This window comes from Chiloscyllium plagiosum, unplaced genomic scaffold (assembly GCF_037043375.1).
Source record: "Chiloscyllium plagiosum isolate Xiang-an unplaced genomic scaffold, Cpla_swu_hap1 HiC_scaffold_5, whole genome shotgun sequence".
Taxonomy (NCBI): Eukaryota; Metazoa; Chordata; class Chondrichthyes; order Orectolobiformes; family Hemiscylliidae; genus Chiloscyllium; species Chiloscyllium plagiosum.
In genome coordinates, this window is record NW_028270143.1 from 73,895,184 (window position 1) to 73,916,775 (window position 21,592).

Below are 21,592 nucleotides of genomic sequence, written 5' to 3' on the forward strand. Positions count from 1 at the left end.
GATATTTCTAATATGGCTGTGTCCATATTGACAATGTACACTGTATTTTGAAATAATGGAAGAAAGTGAGGACTGCAGATGCTGGAGATCAGAGTTGAGAGTGTGATGCTGGAAAAGCACAGATCAGGCAGCATCCCAAAGCATGAGAATTGATGTTTCAGGCTTATGGAGGGCTTATGCCTGAAATGTTGATTCTCCAGCATGGTAGCTCAGTGGTTAGCATTGTTGCCTCACAGCACCAGGGACCCAGGTTCAATTCCTGCCTTGGGCTGTGCGGAATTTGCACATTCTCACTATGCTTGCGTGAGTTTCCTCTGGGTGCTCCGGTTTTCTCCCACAATCCGAAGATGTGCAGGTTAGGTGGATTGGCCATGCTAAATTGCCCATAGTGTTAGGTGCATTAGTCAGGGGTAAATATAGGGTGGGGGAATGGGTTAGGGTGGATTGCTCTTCAGAGGGTCGGTATGGACTTGTTGGGCCGAAGGGCCTGTTTCCATTCTGTAGGGTATCTAATCTATCTGTCTAATCTCCTGCTCCTCGGATGCAGCCTAACCTGCTGTGTTTTTCCAGCACCACATTCTGGTATGTTGAAATAATGCTTAGATTGATAAGTGTTTAATATCATTCACATGAAAGATCTGAAATTTCCTTCAAGTACTAAATTGTTGACTGCTTTAGTAATAATCATGAGCTAACTACAAGATCAAGACATGAATTTCATCATCATTAACTGCCACATTAGTGGGCCACTCAACAAACTCAGCACGTGTAGTCACACAGATAAGAATAGAATATCAATGTATTGTCATGTGTAGTTTTATTTTAAAAATGTAATGGAACATTTTATAAGTTGCCATACCACAGTGCCTAAATTAATGACAGAAGTCATTAAAAAGAAAAAAAAAATCAAGTAAAAGTTCATCACAGTTTAATTAACAATTCCTGCTTTTGGGGTATGTTGAAAAACTGCACCAAAACTGGCAGCCAGAGCCAAGCTGAGACTGCCGCACCGAGACTAGACCCCCACATTGGGCTGCTAGAATACCCGGAAGCTGTTGAAGACCTCCCTACTGGGACAAGACCAAGACCGCTTCTCCTGGACAATGCCACCATACCAGGAGACCTCCTACCAGGTGCCAGGCGTATACCACCATTCTGGGCTGCTGAAAGTCACCTCGTCACTAGGCCTGGGCCGCAAGAAGATGCCATCTGCCAAAGTCATTAAAATGTAAAATACCATAATAAATGAAATTTTTTTTAAAAAAAAGCCTAGAAAGACAAAAAACAAGTAGAGCGAATGGAATAAATGAGCTCCAGGTTCTTGGGCAGAGGAGCCCACATGTTGCGCTGCAACTCTGCTGCCATCTTGGAGTGTTTGAAAGAAAGTGCATACTTCTTGTCTTTAATCATTTTTGCCCAGTTTCAGTCATTTAATAAACACACTCTCTCCGATGTAGCAACCCATTACCTAATTGACATACAGACTTAGCCAATGAAGATCAATTTTAGCAAAAGCAGAAAATGCTGGGTGCATGCAATGTTCCCTTTATAGAAATAAGACAAAAAACTGCAGACGCTGGAGAACAAAAACAAATCAAAATGCAAATTGTATAAAAAGCTCAGCATGTCTGGCAGCATCTCTGAAGAGAAAATAGTTCAGAGTTAATGTTTTGAGGCTGTTTTCTCTCCACAGATGTTGCCTGGCCAGCTGAGTTTCTCCAGCAATTTGCATTTTTGCTTGTTCCCTTTACAGATATTGGCTGGCCTGCTTCATATCAGCATTGTTTTTTTTTTAAACAGTGCTTCTATAAACAAAAGCAATATGGAGAGGCAACAGCCAAACTAAAAGAAGGGAGAGGGCAGGCTGTGCAGGAGGTATATCATGTTCTGGTAACAGTTTGGTTATGTCTGCTTATTACTGCACAGAAAGCTAGTCAGCTTACCATCAATGCCGATGCCAGATCCTTGCTTGAGCATTATAAAACTGATTCCACTAAAACAATATTTCCCATTGTCTTGTATCTTGCTATGCTTCAAATAGCTGTCCAATGTTCCCTCAAAAGACTTGCAAATCCATCCTTGCTTCAATTAATTCACACATTTATAAATACTAACTTTCTCTCAAATTATTGATTGTAAGATGAATGCTAACCCATAGAATGTTGAAAGTTTGGAGTAAAATGAATCAGAAACGAACTGAAAACTTGGCCAACAAGAGCAGGCATTAGTTGACATTTTATAAACACTGCAAGTTAACTAAACATCGAAAGATTCAAAGCTAGAAACAGATTCTACTTTTCCTTCCTCAAGTGAAACTGTATATGCCACTGTTGTGGCAAACAGAAGTGAGAGAATCATTTATAAATGTACAGATACCTTTATAAGACTTATGCCAAGAGCTTTCTGCGGCACTTGATCAACTATTTCATCACACAGTTTACGGATAAATTGATGGGGTACAACAAATATTAACAGATCTGCACCACGTACAGCCTCCTTCACATCTGGAATTGCAACCTGTAACAAAATCACAATAGGTTAGGTAGTAACTATCCACAATGCAGATGTTGTTCATTTGCAAGCAGCACTATAACTGCTTTTACATTCATCATACACAATAACATCAGCCCATCAGTTGTATGCACTTGCCTTTTGCAGACCATCAGAAACGGTTAGACTCATCATTCCACTGAAAGACATGTTACAAATCAAGGAGTTTGGAATCCCAACATGTCAACAAATAGAAAAAAATGACTTGCATTTATATAGTATCCTTTTATGAATTTAGGCTATACCAAACAGCATGCAGATTTACAAATATATATACAAATAATATATACTTTATACAATTTCTCTAACATCTGTTGGAGGTATCTGGTAAAATGAAGTGTGTTGGCTGTCTGCCCAGCACCCTCCCCATATTACTCGACACTGAGCTGTATCCCTTTTATTTATTTGGGGAGAGGGTGTCAATGGTGAGGATTGCAGGCAACCACCCAGTCTTTTAGCCTTGTGAAGCCCTCAAGTGACAAACCAATGACTAGTTAAGTACTAAACATGCTCCGATTAGCAAGGGGAAACTTCAAATTGAAGGCTCAGCAGCTTCTGTTGGACAGTCTTGAAGCAGGGTTAACATGGGTGTGAGGATTTCTTTGAAAGCCTTCAGGTCCATCTAAGGTATCTCCTCTCTCTCCCCCCACCCACAAACTTCAGCCACCCTTTAGTCCACTGCCCCAACCACTCAAAACAAGGTCCCAACAATCAGGCCTCATTGATAGCCCATATTTATCTTCAGTCCTGCTCCCATAACTTCGCTTCTTTAGGGACTAACTGTAGTCCCAGTGTGGCCTAACATCAAAAGGAAATTGCTGTGATTACAGCGCTGTTGGCCATTCGGATCGTTCAACAATTTTAAGGTGGATCTTCCTCTCCAGATGAAGATTGAAGTGTTGTCCTGAGTGAATTAGCAACCTGTCAAACAGTTTTATATGTGGGCATGCTCCTGACCAGTGTTTTATTTGGGGTGGAGCAGGGAGTATAAGGGAACACAGCACACCCTAAATTCCAGCCCCATGAGTAAGCAACTTGACATTAATGACTATGAGTTCAATTAGCATAGACTAGAGATTGCATTTAGCAATTTACAATCTGTAAATAAACCTGTTGGAGTGTAACCCGGTGTCATGTGTTTTTTGACTTTGTCCACCTCAGTCCAATACTGGCACCTCCACATCATGTTTATAATGTAGTATATGAGCAAATTAGTCACTCTTAGCTTAAGCAACACTGAATTTAGTCTCAATTCCTGAGGTAGGTCTTTTCTAAGCAACTCCTTGAAATGTTGTGGAAGGGCATCATGTGATGTTGTGATTGGTCTTGCCTGCAATTCCCTCCATGTTGAACAGCCTCCTGAGATACTATCTTCATGTAAGTATATCTTTTGTGGGGAGGTCCTAGAACCTAAAAAAGTCAATCCCTATACAGAAAGTGAAAGAATTGATATTAAAATATCTAATTTTCAAAAACATGAACTGGGATTTGATAATCTGAGGCAGACAATTAATAGAATGTGAAATGCAGTGCAAGATCAAAACTGACATTTACATTAAACCAGTTAATACAGGTTAAAACTACTTAATTGGCTATAAAGGTGCCTTGACACATCCTGAAGTCCTGTAAGGTTCTATACACAAAAGCAACATTTTCTTTATAGCATGCCTTACGAAACAAGCTTATTTTACAAAATGATTTTGGGATGAAAAAGTTATTACATAATTCAAACAAAAAATCCTCAAACAAAATTACAGTAAATTCCAAAACCCAATAGTTCACGGAATAATAAAGAAGTGTGGGAGGTGTGGCATTGCTTGTCAAAGACAGTATTACAGCTGTGGAAAGGACGATGGATGAAGACTCGCCATCTGAGGTAGTTTGGGCTGAGGTTAGGAATAGGAAAGGTGAGCTCACCCTGTTAGGAGTCTTTTACAGGCCTCCTAATAGTCCTAGAATCGTAGAAGTAAGGATTGCGAGGATGATTCAAGAGAAGAGTGAAAGTAATAGGGTGGTTGTTATGGGGGCTTTAACTTTCCTGATATTGATTGGGAAAGCTATAGCTCAAGTTCGTTAGATGGGTCAGTGTTTGTCCAATGTGTGCAGGAGGGTTTCCTGACACAATATGTAGATAGGCCAACAAGAGGTGAGGCCATACTGGATTTGGTTCTGGGTAACGAACCAGGCCAGGTGTTAGAATTAGAGGTAGGTGAGCACTTTGGGGACAGTGACCACAATTCGGTGACTTTTACTCTAGTGATGGAGAGGGATAAGTGTGCACTACAGGGCAAGAGTTATAGCTGGGGGCTGGGAAATTATGAAGCGGTGAGGCATGACTTAGGATGTGTAGCTTGGAAAAGTAAGCTTCAAGGCAAGGGCGTAATTGATATGTGGAGCTTGTTCAAGGAGCAACTATTGAGTGTCCTTGATAAGTATATACCCGTCAGGCAGGGAGGAAAGGGTCGTGTGAGGGAGCCGTGGTTTAATAAGGAATTGGAATCCCTTGTTAAATGGAAGAGGGCAGCCTATGTAAAGATGAGGCGTGAAGGTTCAATTGGGGCGATTGAGAGTTATAAGGTAGCCAGGAAGGACCTGAATAGAGAGCTAAGAGCAGCAAGGAGGGGACATGAAAGGTCCTTAGTTGGTAGGATTAGGGAAAACTCTAAGGCTTTCTATAGGTATGTCAGGAATAAAAGAATGACTAGGGTAGGAATAGGTCCAGTCAAGGATAGAGTGGGAAGTTGCGTGTGGAGGCTGAAGAGATTGGGAAGACACTGAATGAATACTTTTCATCAGTATTCACTCAGGAACAGGACATTGTTGTCGATGTGAATACTGAGTCACAATTAAGTAGAATGGATGGCTTTGAGGTATGTAGAGAAGAGGTGTTGGAAATTCTGGAAAGGGTGAAAATAGATAAGTCCCCTGGGCCTGATGGCATTTATCCTAGGATTCTCTGGGAAGCAAGGGAGGAGATTGCAGAGCCATTGGCCTTGATTTTTATGTCCTCGTTGTCTACAGGAGTAGTGCCAGAAGATTGGAGGCTAGTAAATGTGGTTCCCTTGTTCAAGAAGGGGAGTAGGGATAACCCAGTAACTATAGGCCGGTGAGTCTCACTTCTGTTGTGGGCAAAGTCTTAGAGAGAATTGTAAGGGATAGGATTTATGAACATCTGGATAGGAATAATGTGATCAAGGATAGTCAGCATGGTTTTGTGAAGGGCAGGTCGTGCCTCACAAACCTTATTGAATTCTTTGAGAAGGTGACTAAGGAGGTGGACGAGGGGAAAACGGTAGATGTGGTGTATATGGATTTTAGTAAGGCGTTTGATAAGGTTCCCCATGGTAGACTACTGCAAAAAATACGGAGGTATGGCATTGAGGGTGAGTTAAAGGTTTGGATTAGGAGTTGGCTGGCTGGAAGAAGACAGAGGGTAGTAGTTGATGGCAAAGGTTCATCTTGGAGTGCCGTCACTAGCGGTGTTCCGCAAGGGTCTGTTTTGGGACCATTGCTGTTTGTCATTTTTATAAATGACCTGGAGGAGGGGTTAGAAGGTTGGGTGAGCAAGTTTGCGGATGATACGAAAGTCGGAGGAGTTGTAGACAGTGAGGAAGGATGTGGCAGGTTACAGCGGGATATAGATAAGCTGCAGAGCTGGGCAGAAAGGTGGCAAATGGAGTTCAATGTAGCTAAGTGTGAGGTGATTCACTTTGGTAAGAGTAACAAAAAGATGGGGTACTGGGCTAATGGTCGGATACTTGGTAGTGTGGATGAGCAGAGGGATCTTGGTGTCCATGTACACAGATCTTTGAAAGTTGCCACCCAGGTAAATAGTGCGATGAAGAAGGCATATGGCGTACTGGCTTTTATTGGTAGAGGAATTGAGTTCTGGAGTCCTGAGGTCATGTTGCAATTGTATAAGACTCTGGTGCGGCCACATCTGGAGTATTGTGTGCAGTTTTGGTCGCCATACTATAGGAAGGATGTGGAGGCACTGGAACGGGTGCAGAGGAGGTTTATCAGGATGTTGCCTGGTATGGTAGGAAGATCGTATGAGGAAAGGCTGAGGCACTTGGGGTTGTTTTCATTGGAGAAAAGAAGGTTTAGGGGTGACTTGATAGAGGTGTACAAGATGATTAGGGGTTTAGATAGAGTTGACAGTGAGAATCTTTTTCCACGTATGGAGTCAGTTATTACAAGGGGGCATAGCTTTAAATTAAGGGGTGGTAGGTTTAGGACAGATGTTAGGGGTAGGTTCTTTACTCAGCAAGTCGTGAGTTCATGGAATGCCCTGCCAGTAGCAGTGGTGGACTCTCCCTCATTATGGGCATTTAAGCGGGCATTGGATAGGCATATGGAGGATAGTGGGCTAGTGTAGGTTAGGTGGGCTTGGATCAGCGCAACATCGAGGGCCGAAGGGCCTGTACTGCGCTGTATTCTTCTATGTTCTATGTTCTATGTAAGTGTCAATATACTCATACACCTTAATCTCAACTTTCAACACCAGAAGGAAAGACAGACTGGAAGCAGCGATTTATCACAGGAAGGGCAGAAGTCAGTGCTACATTCAGCCTGTGAATGGCAGAACCCTTTGGAGTATTGATATGCAGAGGGATCTGGGTGTGCAGGTCCACAGATCACTGAAGGTAGTAGCGTAGGTAGATACAGCAGTAAAAAAAGGTTGTGGCATGTTTGTCTTCATTGGAAGGGACATTGAGTATAAGGATAGATAATTTATACTATAGTTTACAGAACTTTAGTTAAGCCACACTTGGAGTATTGCATCCAGTTCTGGTCACCACACTACCAAGGGGATGTGGATGCTTTGGAGAGGGAACAGAAAAGATTTACCAGGATGTTGCCTGGTATGGGGGACTTTAGCTATGAAGTAAGGTTGGCTAGGCTGGGTTTATTTTCACTGGAACAAAGGAGGTTGAGGGGCAACCTAATAAGTGTTCATAAGATTGTGAATTACATGGATACAGTGGAAAGCATAAGGCTTTTTCCAAGGGTAGAGGGGTAAATTACTAGGCGACACGGTTTCAAGGTGCAAGGAGGGGAAGTTTAAAAAAGATGTGTGAGGCAGATTTTTCACACAAAGGGTGATGAGTGCCTGGAATGCATTGCCAGAGGAGATGATGGAAGCAGATACAATAGAGGCATTTGAGAAACACCTGGACAAATACATGAATAGGAAGGGAATAAAGGGATACGGAATCTGTAAGTGAAGACAGTTTTAGTACGGAAGGGCAAAATGAAGGGCCGAAGTGCCTGTTCCTATGCTGTATTGTTCTTTGTTCTTCTTAGACTCAAATGCTTTTGAGGTTCAAGTAACTTAGGATGCAGTCTGTGTAGCATGCCATCCCTTCATCAGTTAACTCTGCTTTGAACTTTGTACCAGTTTTGCCCCATGTAATTAATGCCTGTGCAAATGGTCACATCGAATGCTACTTTAAATTAGTACTTAAAAATTAAAAATGTAATTGTGTTTTATTCAGAAATAAAAAAAGACTGCATTCCATGAAGCATATGAAAGCAGTGGTAAACCATAAAATAAATGAAATAAAGGGCAAATTAAGGCCCAGAACACCACAAAAATCTTACTTTTTCCAATTAAACAAATTGTACGGTTACAGATAATAAATAGCAATTTCTTCTTAAAACAACAATTAATCTTTAGCTTATCAATATTTTTTTCTGACTACTATCTTACCACATTTTCAGGCAGTTTGTATCCAGGCAGATATTTAACATTCTCATGTTCTTGGTTTAGAATTTCAGTTAGCTTCCTTCCATTAACCAGTTCTTCAAAGACCCACATATTGACTGTTGTGGCAAATTTCTGAATCTTCTGTACATTGTTTCCAACTATTTTTGCAATTGCAGACCCCCTGTGAAAACATTAAAAATGTGTGAAGAAAAATATTCATTTTTTCAGCTTGATGATGTATTGCACATTTTTTATACCTTTAATACAATTAAGGACATTTGAACGATGTATAAATTGTGCAAATACATGTGAATAATAATGGGAAAAAAATAACAGCAGTGAGCACTGTAATGTATACAGTATACTGAACAATCTACCTTTTGGATATTAATTAACTCCTTCTTGTGACAACACTTCTACATTCACTGTCCCCCCCGACCACTGATATTCTCCAGCTCACTGCAGTAACATGTCATGTTGCATTACTGAGTCATAGACTAATAAGGTTTCAGTTTACTGTGGCACTGATGATTAGTGGTGGAGCTACGTTTGGCTTTAGCATCCAAAAATGCTGGGGTACAGGAGGAGAAGGAAACAACAAACTAAAACAGAGAAAACAAAACCAATTCAGGTTCGTGTGCCTGATTGCTATTAATGAAGATGACTTTCGGTGAGAAGGAGCTTGACTGCGAGCTTCCTCACACAATTCCTCTGGCAATACTCACTGTCCGGTCTCACATGATGAATGGCCATTTGAGCCAAGGACTGAAGAGCTGCTGCCATATGTAGAACTGTAATGCAGAGTGATTCATTGCCTTCAAGAGAAATGGGATAAAGGGAGAAAAACCAACAGGAAAAGTAGAGAAGGGGGTAAAAGAAAGTCATGGAATAGTTAAGCTCTCAGAATATTTTAATTCAGTCTTGTAGGAACATAGTAATAAATGTTTATTCCCTACAATTCCACAGTACACACAAAGTACACAAACAGCTTTCTCTTATACCTCAATTATATGCACTTGCAAATGCAGCTCAGAGGTGGAGAGTTTGAAGATGCACATAGAAAAAGAGGATATTAAACATGGCACTGTCAAGAATACTTCTTATAAACGTTAATGCCACTAAATACATACATGCTATTTTCTATCATGTACCGGCTACTCACATGTCGCTATATTTAATATTAACTATAAAACTATCAAGATCTAAAATCAAAAGAGGCTTCAGATACATTTCAAGAATGGATGATCTGTGCATGTGAAAGTGAAGAGGGTTAGCAAGGATAATTCAGAAGCTAGGGCCTCCTCTACACACATGTTGTAGGATGTGCTCAAAATGTATATATTGATCTGTGTCCCAACTGTGGTAGTTGAGTCCAGAAACCGGAGGCTTGTGAAACAGATTGGAATCATTAGCGGAGATGGTGTGGGGTTGTCGGATCCTGACAGGTTGGCCAGTCAGGCATGCTGATTTCAGCACGTAGCTGGAATGCCCTTAACCCTTGATCTAGCAGATCCTGCCTCAACTTATTTGGCTGGTTTGCCAAGACTCAGGTCAGGGTTAACATTTCAAATGTTGAATAAAGATGAAATCAATTGTATTCATTGTCACGTGTACCGAGGCACAGTGAAAAGCTTTGTCTTGCAAGCAATATAGGCAGAAGTAAGCAACCTCAATAGAATATTTAAATTGCAAACCTACCTCTACATTACCTGTCTCCAGTCAGTCTTTAGTAAAACTGAAGGAGATTTGAATGCAGGTTAGGATTGGGATTTAATTTTGAGAGTAACGCTCCTCCTTTGCTCTTGTTTATCTTAGCTGTGCTGCTTTCAGACTAAAATATTTTCTAGTTAGAAAATATCAATGACATGCAAACGTTCTGCAGCTTCTCAGCAGTTTGCAGAACAAAAACCCTTTTCTCACTGTGATTGAAGATTGTTAAACTGGTCATAATAAAAAAAATCAGCAGATCAATAAGGTGGTAAACCAGAAGTCAACTGGATTAACCACATTAATAGGAGAGCATACTTGATAGATTATAAGAACCATGTTTCTTTCATAAATTATTGCACAGTAAAAGGTGAAGATGGTACCAAGAACTGGCAGTTGTAAGAGATTTTGATTAGTGCTGGTTTCCAAGGGAGTTGTATATCTTATGAAGCATGAATTTCACCAAGCAGCTGTCAGGTCAAGCGGCCTGTTTCTATGCTGTAAACTTTGATGTAACGAAGTGTCTGCTCAAATGTAGCTTAAAACTTTTATTTTCCTTCAAAAGGAACGTGTATGAGCATGCACAGTTGCTATTCCGAGTGAAATTTTAGTTTTGGCAAGATTAGTTGCAGCCTCTTTTAAGAGGTAAAGTGGTTGATCCCAGGCATAAAATCATTAACTGCTTAAGGGAGCAATTCTGTCTGACCGTTTGTGTAATTGAAAAATCAACAGCACCAAAGAAATGGTGATGATTTTTGTACGTTATGGAAAGGTATTTCGTTACAGCGTACTGAAAACTAGCAGTACATTTGTGAGAGAGTCAATGCCCAATTATATTCTGTGACATTATCTGTTTCCATTTGTGACCTTGTGTTATTTTGCAATAGCAGGGGACAGGGTTCACACTGCCCATATTGTAGCAACCAAAAGCTATTAGGAAACATGAAGAGTCACACTAATAAGTTAATAAGTTGTAAATGCCAAGCCAGTGACAGATCATATCCAGCTGCGAGCACAAAGTTTAGGTCCATTATCAGCCCCTGCAAAATGCATTTGCTATGCAATTCACTTTTTTTAAGAACACAGAATCTACTGATTTATACACAGTTTTACATTGCTTTTCAACAGAAAACACCTCTCAACAGAATCAAGAGGCAATATTAGCAACAGGAGTTAGAAAATGTTTTGATTACAAACCACATACTAAAATTCTTTTAATTCATTTTACTTGATAAAATCCTACTGTAGTTCCTACAACCACTTCTACTTTTTAAATATCTAGAAATTGTCCAGGAGAAGCTATTCTTGGTTAAAAGATAGAAATATGTTGTGCTTCAAATTATTTGGAAATGAATCAAATACAGTAATTAAACCAAAACAGAAATTACTGGAGAAACTCAGCAGGTCTTGCAGCATATGTGGAGAAAAAGCAGAGTTAATGTTTCAAGTCCAGGGAACCCTCTTCAGATCTTCAGCATCCGAAGTTCTTTGTTCTATTAAAATTATTAAACTAGAATCCCTATAGTGTGGAAACAGGCCCTTCGTCCTAACAAATCCCCACCCACCCTCCAAAGAGCAACCCACCCAAACCCATTCCTCTACTCTATATTTATCCCTGACTAATACACATCCATGAACACAATGGACAATTTTGCATAGCCAATCCACCTAACCTGTACATCTTTGGATTGTAGGAGGAAACCAGAACACCAGGAGGAAACCCACGCAAACACGGGAAGAACGTGCAAACTCCACACACACAGTTGCCCAAGGGTGGAATCGAACCCGGGTCCCAGGAACTGTGAGGCAGCAATGCGAACCACTGAGCCACTGTGCCTAATAGTCAACTAATGCTAATTTTCTAGCTTGGCTTATGGGCAACAGAAGGATTGGTTACCACTGAATCCTCTCATAGAATTGTAGTTACCTGTGCTAAATGGCAAATGCAGATTGACCAAGTTTGCACATGGTATTGTTTGAAATATAATCATTGAATTCATTCACCTGGAACAGCCAGGGGAACTAATGCTCTATTCAGAATATTTAACCACAAAGGAGAAAAGTTTAATGCCTTCTCAATGAAGGCTGTTCTGTAACAAATATCATGACCACTTTGTTCTTTTTATTAGTTTAGGTTTCCGCATCCAGCTAGTGAATGTGTGCTCATTAACCCTTCTTAAAACCAATGCTGGATTACACAAAGATCAGATGCTTCCGAAATTAAATCAGAAATTGTTGCAGAAACTCAGCAGGTCTGCAGCATCTGTGGAGAGAAAACAGAGTTAATGTTTCAAATGCAATGACCCTTCTTCAGAACTTACAGCAGGGAGGAAAAGGTGATATTTACTCTGATTACAGTGAGGGAGGGGGGGCAGATAGCTGTGGACGGTGCCCAGAGAGAGGTGGGGGGAAAGAAAACATTAGGCATACAAGGGATGATTGATTAAAAGATTGTTTCTAAATGATGTTGCCTGCTTCCTTCCTCAAAGCATGGGCTTGGGTTGTTTTCCTACACTTACATGGGCTCAACTCACTCATTTGAACCCAGAAGGCATAAGTGCTTAAAGACATGGATGATGCAATGTTATGGGATTATTTAGTAGAAGAAAATAAAATGCTATCTTATAATTATTAAAACAGTGCAAATAGGTAAATGGAGAATATTTGCACTACTCACACCATAGTTCTCCATTGGCTGGCCAACATGTACTAAGTGATTGTAAACTTGCAGCTAAACAGAAAAAAAGCCATTAAATCAACAAACATAATTTCCTTAACATTACCTCCAATTGTATTTCTCGGTTTACAATAATAACCATGAAATAACTGGAATAAAAAATAATTCTCCAGGTATGTTCAAAAATCCAGCTGAATGATTTTTAAAAAACTGATAAAGTTAGAAATCTGAAATAAGCAGCAAACCACTGTCGCCACACATCATGTTAAGTTAATGTCGTTCTCCAATTAGAATCCACTGCTGCTGTTACATGTTAGCATTGTCATATGCCTGAAGGCTATTGTGTGACTCCCATGTTGGGTGTGTGAGAGTGAGATCTTGGGCAGGTGGGGAGCACACAATCTTGGGTGGATCTTGAATGGGGTTATGAGCCTCGGACAAATTGTTTTAAAAATAAACAATTGATGACCATAAAACTATCATCACTTGGTGTAAAAACCCATCTGGTTCACTCAAGGACTTTAGCGAAGGAAATCTGCCATCCTTACGTGGTCTGGCTAAGTCCTGACCCCAGTAAAGAGTTGATTCTTAACTACCCTCTGAAATGGCCGAGCAAGGACAATTATAAATTGGCAATAAATGCTGACCTTAATTACCAATATGCCAAAATCACCGAATAGAATAAAGTTAATCACTTAAAATAAGGACTCTCTGTAGAAATAAAACAGCTGGTCTATCTGCAAAATAAGGCAGGTTCAACTATTAATTACAAGTGATTGGCTCATTTGAGATATTAGCCTATTTTAAGATGCTAATAGACTTGTTGAGTCAGAGTCATACAGCATGGAAATAGACCCTTCAGCCTAACTAATCTATGCCGACCAGGTTCCTAAACTGAACTATTACCATTTGCCTGCATTTAGCTCCTATCCCTCTAAACCTTTCTTATCCAAGTACCTGTCCAAATATCTTTTAAACGTTTTAATTGTACTGACCTCTATCACTTCCTCTGGCAGCTTGTTCCATATATGCACCACCCTGTGTATGAAACCTTTGCCTCCAGGCCCCTTTTAAATCTTTCCCCTCTCACCTTAAACCAATGCTCTCTGTTGTGTATTTTCTATGTTTTATTGAAAAGAAAAAGTAATATGTGCACCAGTCATCCTTTCTAGAACATATAACATCACATGTTGTATTTTCTTTCTGAAAATCCATAACTTAGACTAAGCAGCTACAAGTAAATGCTAGGTTTGGAGAGGTAATGATCTGGAGTTTGTGGTACTGATGTTGACAAAACTGTTAAGAGTTTGCACCAACATATAGAACCAGCACATGTACAAAATAACATGGGAATCCAGAGGCTGTCAGTGAGTCTACATAAGACAAAATCAAAAGAACTGTGGATGCTCTAAATCAGAGACAAAAATGGAAATTGCTGGAAAAGCTCATCTGGTCTGGCAGCATCTGTGGAGAAAAATCAGAATTAACTTTTCAAGTCAAGTGACCCTTCCTCAGAACCCTAAACATTAACTCTGATTTTTCTTCACAGATATTGCCAGACCTGCTGAGCTTTTCCAGCAATTTCTATTTTTGTCAGTGAGTCAACATTCCTTTCTAACTGGAAAGGTTCCCATAGACTCAAATACATTTAATTGCCTAAACATTACATTCTTTGCTAGAGTGCAAGATTTTATAAGATGTTTAAATTAAAATACAATGTTCAACATACAAAGTATAAAGTAGCTTAATGACCTGCATGATAATAAGCCTGTTACCACAGAAATAGTGGAAGGACACACGTTAAGTGCAGGATTTAACATCTAAACAGAAAAGGTATAGCGGTAGTCATGGGTAGACTTGCAGACTCTCAGATAAAGACGGGTGTGAGACAGGAAGATGCAGATGCTGCAGTGTGTTTGCCATAGGGGTGCGCTCTCACTACAGAGAGATAACTGGTGGTGATGGTTTAACCAGAGGGTCACCATGCCTCAGACAAGAGGAACAGTTGACAAGGAGAGTGGTAATCACAGGCGATGTAAAAGTTTAACCCATGTTGTTGACATCACAATGTTTACAGTTGAACTTTTGAGATTGGTGGCAAGAAATCCAAAGGCCCAATTGTTTCCATAAATCTTTAATAACATTTTACAACTCTTGAAGTGAAGGGTTGAGAGCTAGTCATTTATTGTAATAATAAAAAAAGAGAAAACTATGCTTTTCCCAGCAACATAGATAGATCTAGGCACATGCAGAAACTGTAATATCAAGAAAGGAGTCAGTCTGTGTATGTGCACGCCAGAAAGTGGAGGCTGGTATGTTGACTCTCAAATAGGAAATCCAACAAAACTGGTGGAAACTGAGTTATGGAACTTATAAGTTTGTTCTGAAATTTAATTATAAGACAGTTCAATTTGCCATTTGTTTTAGCTGTCTCAGGGAGCGATAACAGCTTAAAAAACATTTAATGAATATAAAGAGAATTGCTGGAAGAAAACCAAACCAGTTGCATGTGTCAGCCTGAGTAAGAAGCTTTCATGTAGAGATACTCCTTAATCTTTTCTGAAGTTTTGATGTTTGCAAGAAATATCTGGGATTAAAAAAAATTATACTTTTGAATCTTTCCAAACTTTTTTTGTCTAAGGTCAGATTTTTAATTTTTTTTGTTAAAAGTACATCAGCAGACTCTTAATAGTGTGCTCAGTAACTGACCTCTATGGTTAAACCAAAATAAAAATAACCAAATTAGAATGCACCAAGCCAGGTTTTTCCTCTGATTTGACTTGGCCAACATTAACATCAGTTGGAATCATAAGTTATAAGAAACAACTGCTAATGGAAGCATTTGTAATGGGGAGGAAAGAGTCATTGGGAACACCAGAAAGGACTCAAACAAAAAGGCAATATCCTGCAGCAAATGCAGCATTAGGTATGAATATGGTGACTTGTTATTGGCTGTGCTCAGTAATGAACAAGGGATTTTTTTTTAGTAATTTAGTATATCAGCAGTCATTTAGCTGATGTTGATTTTAATTTAGTTATTCAAGTAAAAGCCTTAAACCTGGAGATCGTGTTTAATTTCTTCAAGTGCATCACTAGGAACTCAAATCTCTTTTACTGTCTGTAGAGGGACTGCCTTAAGCAGTTAGTCTCAAGTAAAAGCCTTAAACCTGGAGATCGTGTTTAATTTCTTCAAGTGCATCACTAGGAACTCAAATCTCTTTTACTGTCTGTAGAGGGACTGCCTTAAGCAGTTAGTCTCAATGTTAAAATCCTTCAAAGTGTTAGTTGATGAGATGTGACTGGATTTTTCCACTGGGTGGGAACGTCTTAATTTCTGCTAAATACATATTAAGCAGAAACAGCAATTTTACATTTGAACAATGACAGGTTTTACCATAATGGAAGAGAAATTCATACATTTCAAAAAACTTTCCTTAAAAGTTTATGTTTGCTTTAATTTCAACCTTAATCCAATTATATCATTTATTTCGCTATTGAATATGTCTGCATTTTACCAAAGTATTTGTAAAGAATAAATAGTTTTTATCTTCCTGTTTTTGTGCCTGTGAATACTAAAAGGTAAAATCATCATAGTCTTACTAGTCAAATAGTGGTGCTCCCTTATTAGAAAGCGACTTGTGGTGGTGGTATAAACTGAGGGTCACCACATCTCAGGCAAGAGAAAAGGCAGAGAAGGCCTTCATGGTAACCTCAGCTGTCGCAGGAATTGACCCCATGTTGCTGGCATCACTCTGCATTGCAAAATTAACTATCTAACCAACTGAGCTATTATTGGCCCCTTACTTGCATGTTGAAATCACTCCTACATTCATAGCTCCTTTAAAGTGGCGTCACAGGTGGATAGGATAGTGAGGAAGGTGTTTGGTATGCTTTCATTTTGAGTATAGGAGTTGAGAGGTCAAATTGCAGCTGTACAGGACACTGGTTAGGCCACGTCTGGAATATTGAGTGCAATTCTGGTCTCCTTCCTGTTGTGAAACTTGAAAGGATTCAGGAAAGATTTACAAGGATGTTGTCAGGGTTGGAGGATTTGAGCTATGGGAGAGATTCAATAGGCTGGGGCTGTTTTCCCTGGAGCGTCAGAGGCTGAGGGGTGACTTTATAGAGGTTTATAAAATCATGAAGGACATAGATAGGATAAATAGACAAAGTCTCTGGGGTGGGGGAGTCCAGAACTGGAGGGCATGGGTTTAGGGTGAGAGGGGAAAGATATAAAAGAGACCTATGGGGTAACTTTTTCACATAGAGGGTGATACATGTATGGAATGAACTGCCAGAGGAAGTGGTGGAGCCTAGTACAATTGCAACATTTAAAAAGCTGTTTATATGAATAGGAGGGTTTGGAGGTATATGGGCCGGATGTTGACAGGTGGTACTAGATTGGGTTGGGATATCTGGTCGGCATGGATGAGTTGGACCGAAGAGTTTGTTTCTGTGCTGTACATCCCTATGACTCTATGCTGTGCACCAAGGCAACCCCTAGATTTGGCACCAGATTTGGAAAAGAAAACCACACCATAGAGATTGCTACAACTTCTTAGTTAGCTTTTATTATCATTTACCTCAAAATGAAAGCCGACATAACGAAATGGCTATTCTTTTTTACATCACATTCCATCCTAACCAAGGCTCTCTTTACTGTATTGTTAAATTACAAATGTTATCCCCTTAAAATAATCAAATAGCTGCAAATAGTTTGGTAATTCTAACCACTTACTAAATGATTCCCTTTGATAAGGCTTCATTATGAAGCATACAATGGGATATGTCCTCTTGGCTCACAACCATCCCTTTTGCTCTACCTGACTCAGAGAATGAACAACAGCTTTATACTGAAGCTTTGAGAAGCTGGAGTGTTGTGTATAGTCTGGATGCCATGCTTCAGAATAGATGTAAACTCATTGGAGTCAGTGAGTTTCCGAGAATGGTTGCAGGAATAATAACCTTCCATTGTGAAAACTGAGTGATGGTAAGATCGTTTCCTTGGAGAGATAAAATACCAAAATGAGATTTGACAGAAACTTTCAAAATCACATTGGTCCAGACAGTCAACTGTTGCCACTTGTAAAATGATCAGGAATGGAATGTGAGACTCTGTGTGTGTGTGCACAGTTTTGAAGTTAGGGTTTGGAATTCAAAACCTGGAAGTGTAGTGGAAGCAGGTTCAAATCAAGGATTCAAGACAGTATCAGATGAATAGAAACAATGTGCAGGGTTACAGGGAAAAAGTTAGGAGAATGGGACTAAATCATAATGCTTGTTGAGAAAATCAGCATAGGCAATGGGCCAAATGGCCTCCTCTTGCATAATAACAATCCTATGTACCTAACTAAGGAGTTCTAGAATCCAACTGGATAATATCCAAATCCTGATGTAGAAAACCTTAAAACATAAATTACACCAGTCTGCTTTGCCTCAATAATGTTTTTGCTTTTGAAGGAAAAGCAATATAAAATTAATACAGTCCCTGCAAACTTTATTCTCTCTCTCTCACACACACAGTCTGCATATTGTCTACAGTTAATTTGATAGCTGGCTGTCTGGCTAAGAATATCTGACGGTGTTTCAAATTTAATAATTGTCCAAATTGGTAATATATCACAAAATACAAGTTCATTGTAACACAACTTAAACAAATGAACTTTATTAAATTCTCAGTTTTCAAATGCATCACGATAGTTAGAGAAACTGTTAACACAAATCAGAGCTATTATTTCAGTAATGTACCTGATATGCAGGGTGAACTGAATTCGTACAGTCAAAATCCTGGAACTCTTTCCAAACAGCATATACCTATACAATATGGTTAAAAATCACACAACACCAGGTTATAGTCCAACAGATTTATTTGAAAGCACTAGCTTTCAGAGCGCTACTCCTTCATCAGCAGCGCTTTAAAAGCTAGTGCTTCCAAATAAACCTGTTGATATTGTGTGATTTTTAACTTTGTCCACCCCAGTCCAACACTGGCTCCTCCACATCCTAACTACATCATATGGACCTCGGTGTTTCAAGAAGGCAGCTCACCATCACCCGAGGGCAATTAGAGATAGGCATAAATGCTGACCTAGCTAGCAACTCCCCGATCTCAAAATAATTTTATTAAAATTCAATATTTGGTGATCAAGATACCAAACTAACAAATCATGTATCAAATTGTCAAGTGCATCCAAATGTATTTGGTAATTAAAAAAAAATTCCAGGCATTCATGTTGATTAGTCTCAGACAAATCAGCTTGTGGTTAGGTTACTGACATATTAATGTTAGGTCACTGTTATGTTCACACCATTTTAACAGAAATTCCTAAAGGATAATGCCATTAGTATACTCCAGTAGTTACACCTTCAAATGTTTCAAACCGGATAAAATCAGTCTGCATGAGAAATTATGAAATGAGTTACGATGTCTTTAATTGTTGGATTCGGAAGAACTTTAAGAATTTAACATTGCCTGTAGGAGTGATTTGATTAGCAAATATGAACATGATGAAATGCAGGTTCACACTCCCAAGATGATCCTAATGACTGCAAGACCATGCGACCCCTTCTGAAAGAGGGAAATCAAATCCAAACTCTACAATACTATTTAAAATCACAGAGCATTGAACACTGGAAGATGCATTAGTAATAATAGAACATGTAAACAGGCTTACAGAAAATAAACTCCTCATACTATAAATTAAATATTATATACTGATTGAGACGATCTTCTCAGATAACCCTGACGTGGTGGATGAGGGTTTCATTTAAATATCAACCACTGCTAATATTATCCTGAGTGAAAGGGTGATCCTGCACTTGAAATGTCAAAATGTCAGTTCAAAGTTGGCAAGTGTATTAAAATATCTCCTCCCTATATATGGCATGCAATAGAGAAACTCGCAAATATAGAACTTCATGCAGCTAAGAGGCAAAACTAGGACTTCATTAAAATGTGTTTAAAACAGCAGCAGAATACAAGTCAACATATTCCCAAATAAGCTGAATTCAAGCGATGCAACAATTGTAATGATCGCCCTGGGTTCTGCTCGCTGACAGTCCCCAGTGCCAGTCACAGGCAAACAGCACCTCCCAACCATAACCCTCTCATTAAACTCACCAATTTCCAGAGCCAATAATGCATACTTTCAAAGGTGCGGCCATTTGCGAGCAACACGGGATTTCCTATTGACTTTGTCTGACAGCAGCCACGGGGAAGCTCAGCAAAACGTCAACCTGAGGGCACCGGCAGCCGGCACTGAGCCTGCGTGTATCTCTCCGTATCACGTGTACGTGCTCCTCCTCTCTGCAGAGGAAAAGTTGGAGCTGGGAATGAGGTTGGATCTGGGATTGATTTTAGAGTTGGACAGTGAGAGATGTTGCAGGCTGTAGCTGGACAATGAAAGATGTTGGAGCTGGGAATGAGGTTTGAATTGGATAATGAGAGGTGTTGCAACCTGGAGGTGGGAATGCTTCTAGTGCTGGACAATAAAAAATGTTGGAGCTGGGAATGAGGTTGAGTCTAGGCTGAAACGGGAATTGGACTGGAGCTGGAGGTGAGCGTTGGGATGGTGACAAGAGGGGACTGGGAACTTTTATCAGGAAGAATGGTATTGGGTAAATGTTAAAATACAAACATTGTATCTGCCTCATTGGTGAAGCTGCAAGCACAAGCAGTGCTCTGTATTATTTCGTGAATGAGCCTGTTGGTTACCTGAGCTTCTCGCCTGACAATTTATCCCATATCCACTTATTATCTAATTCTATTACCCACTATCACCTTTGTGCATTTGCTCTTCAATATCGCACCCATACCTTTAACTTCCAGAGTCTGTTATACGAGTGCTCTTCTGGTCATCATCCCTCTGGACCACTAAAGCATTGTAAGCGGTCTGTCAATTCGAGAATGATGTCTACTCAGAGGCACAATTTCTAGCCATAGATTTCCCCATAATTGAATAGGCCAATGATCCACCTGCAAGTTTATGAATGTGTAGAACAGGGTGTTCCACAAGGTAGTGGGATCCAGAATTGAGAATTTGCCTCCATTCCTCTACCCTGCTGCGGCTACTTTGCCTCATTGCATTTGGACTTATTACATAATACAGCAAGGCATTAATATCAAAGCTGCCATGCTTCAAGGAGGGACTCAGAGTGTCTATGTAGCATTTTTTATCCTCGCTTTGAACACTGGCCATTTGAGAATTGAGATATAGCAGTGGAGTCGATTTTTCAGCTATCTGCATATATTTTCCAGTTGATCATAACTCATTTTGAGAAACTTTGACTGCTTGTACACCTGGTTTCAAAAAGGATACATGCATTTGCTCAGTCCTCCCATTGAACTTGGAGATTTCAGCAAAGGAATTGCTGGTGAAATTTTGCTAGCTCTCTTATGTGTACTGATATAGAGCCCAGGTCCCACTGCAGTAAAGTCAAGTCAATGGCTATGGTCCCAGAAGACCATAGGGCTGCTGTCTTCTCAGCAAGAGACAAGTGGTCATTTAACTTGACTGTCACCTCACCTCAGTTGAGAGGAGAGGTTGAGAAGAGGAGCCTTTCATGGTAACCTCAGCCAGTGCACTCTCAACTCTCTGTTGGCATTACTCTGCATTATAAACCAGCTGTCCAGCCAACTGAACCAACCAGTGTCCCACTCTCTCAGTCGTGGGAGTTACACAAAAGCATTCAGGCATTTGAAAATGCTAATGTGCAACAGCAGTAACGAATTGTAAATGTGGGATTCTAATTGAAGAGTGACATTAACTTGAGATATAAAAACAGAAATTGCTGGAAAAGCTCAGTAGGTCTGGCAGCATCTGTGGAGAGAAATCAGAGTTAACGTTTCATTCTGAGGAAGGGTCGCTGGGCCCAAAATGTCAGCTATGATTTCTCTCCACAGATGCTGCCAGACCCACTGAGCTTTTCCAGCAATTTCTGATTTTGTT

At 39.9% G+C, this 21,592-nt stretch overlaps 1 protein-coding gene across 1 annotated transcript in view; it reads right to left on the reverse strand.

Annotated features, from left to right (window-relative positions):
* gpd1c (glycerol-3-phosphate dehydrogenase 1c) overlaps positions 1-19,903 on the reverse strand; it is a 61,506-nt gene extending 41,603 nt beyond the window's left edge. Inside the window, exons 1-3 of the mRNA XM_043690246.2 lie at positions 19,765-19,903; positions 8,264-8,441; positions 2,377-2,517 (exon numbers count right to left, since the gene is read on the reverse strand). Coding sequence (XP_043546181.1) covers positions 2,377-2,517; positions 8,264-8,441; positions 19,765-19,808 — 363 coding nt within the window. The 5' untranslated portion in view covers positions 19,809-19,903. The remainder of the gene's footprint in view (positions 1-2,376; positions 2,518-8,263; positions 8,442-19,764) is intronic.
* Between the last annotated feature and the right edge of the window lie 1,689 nt (positions 19,904-21,592).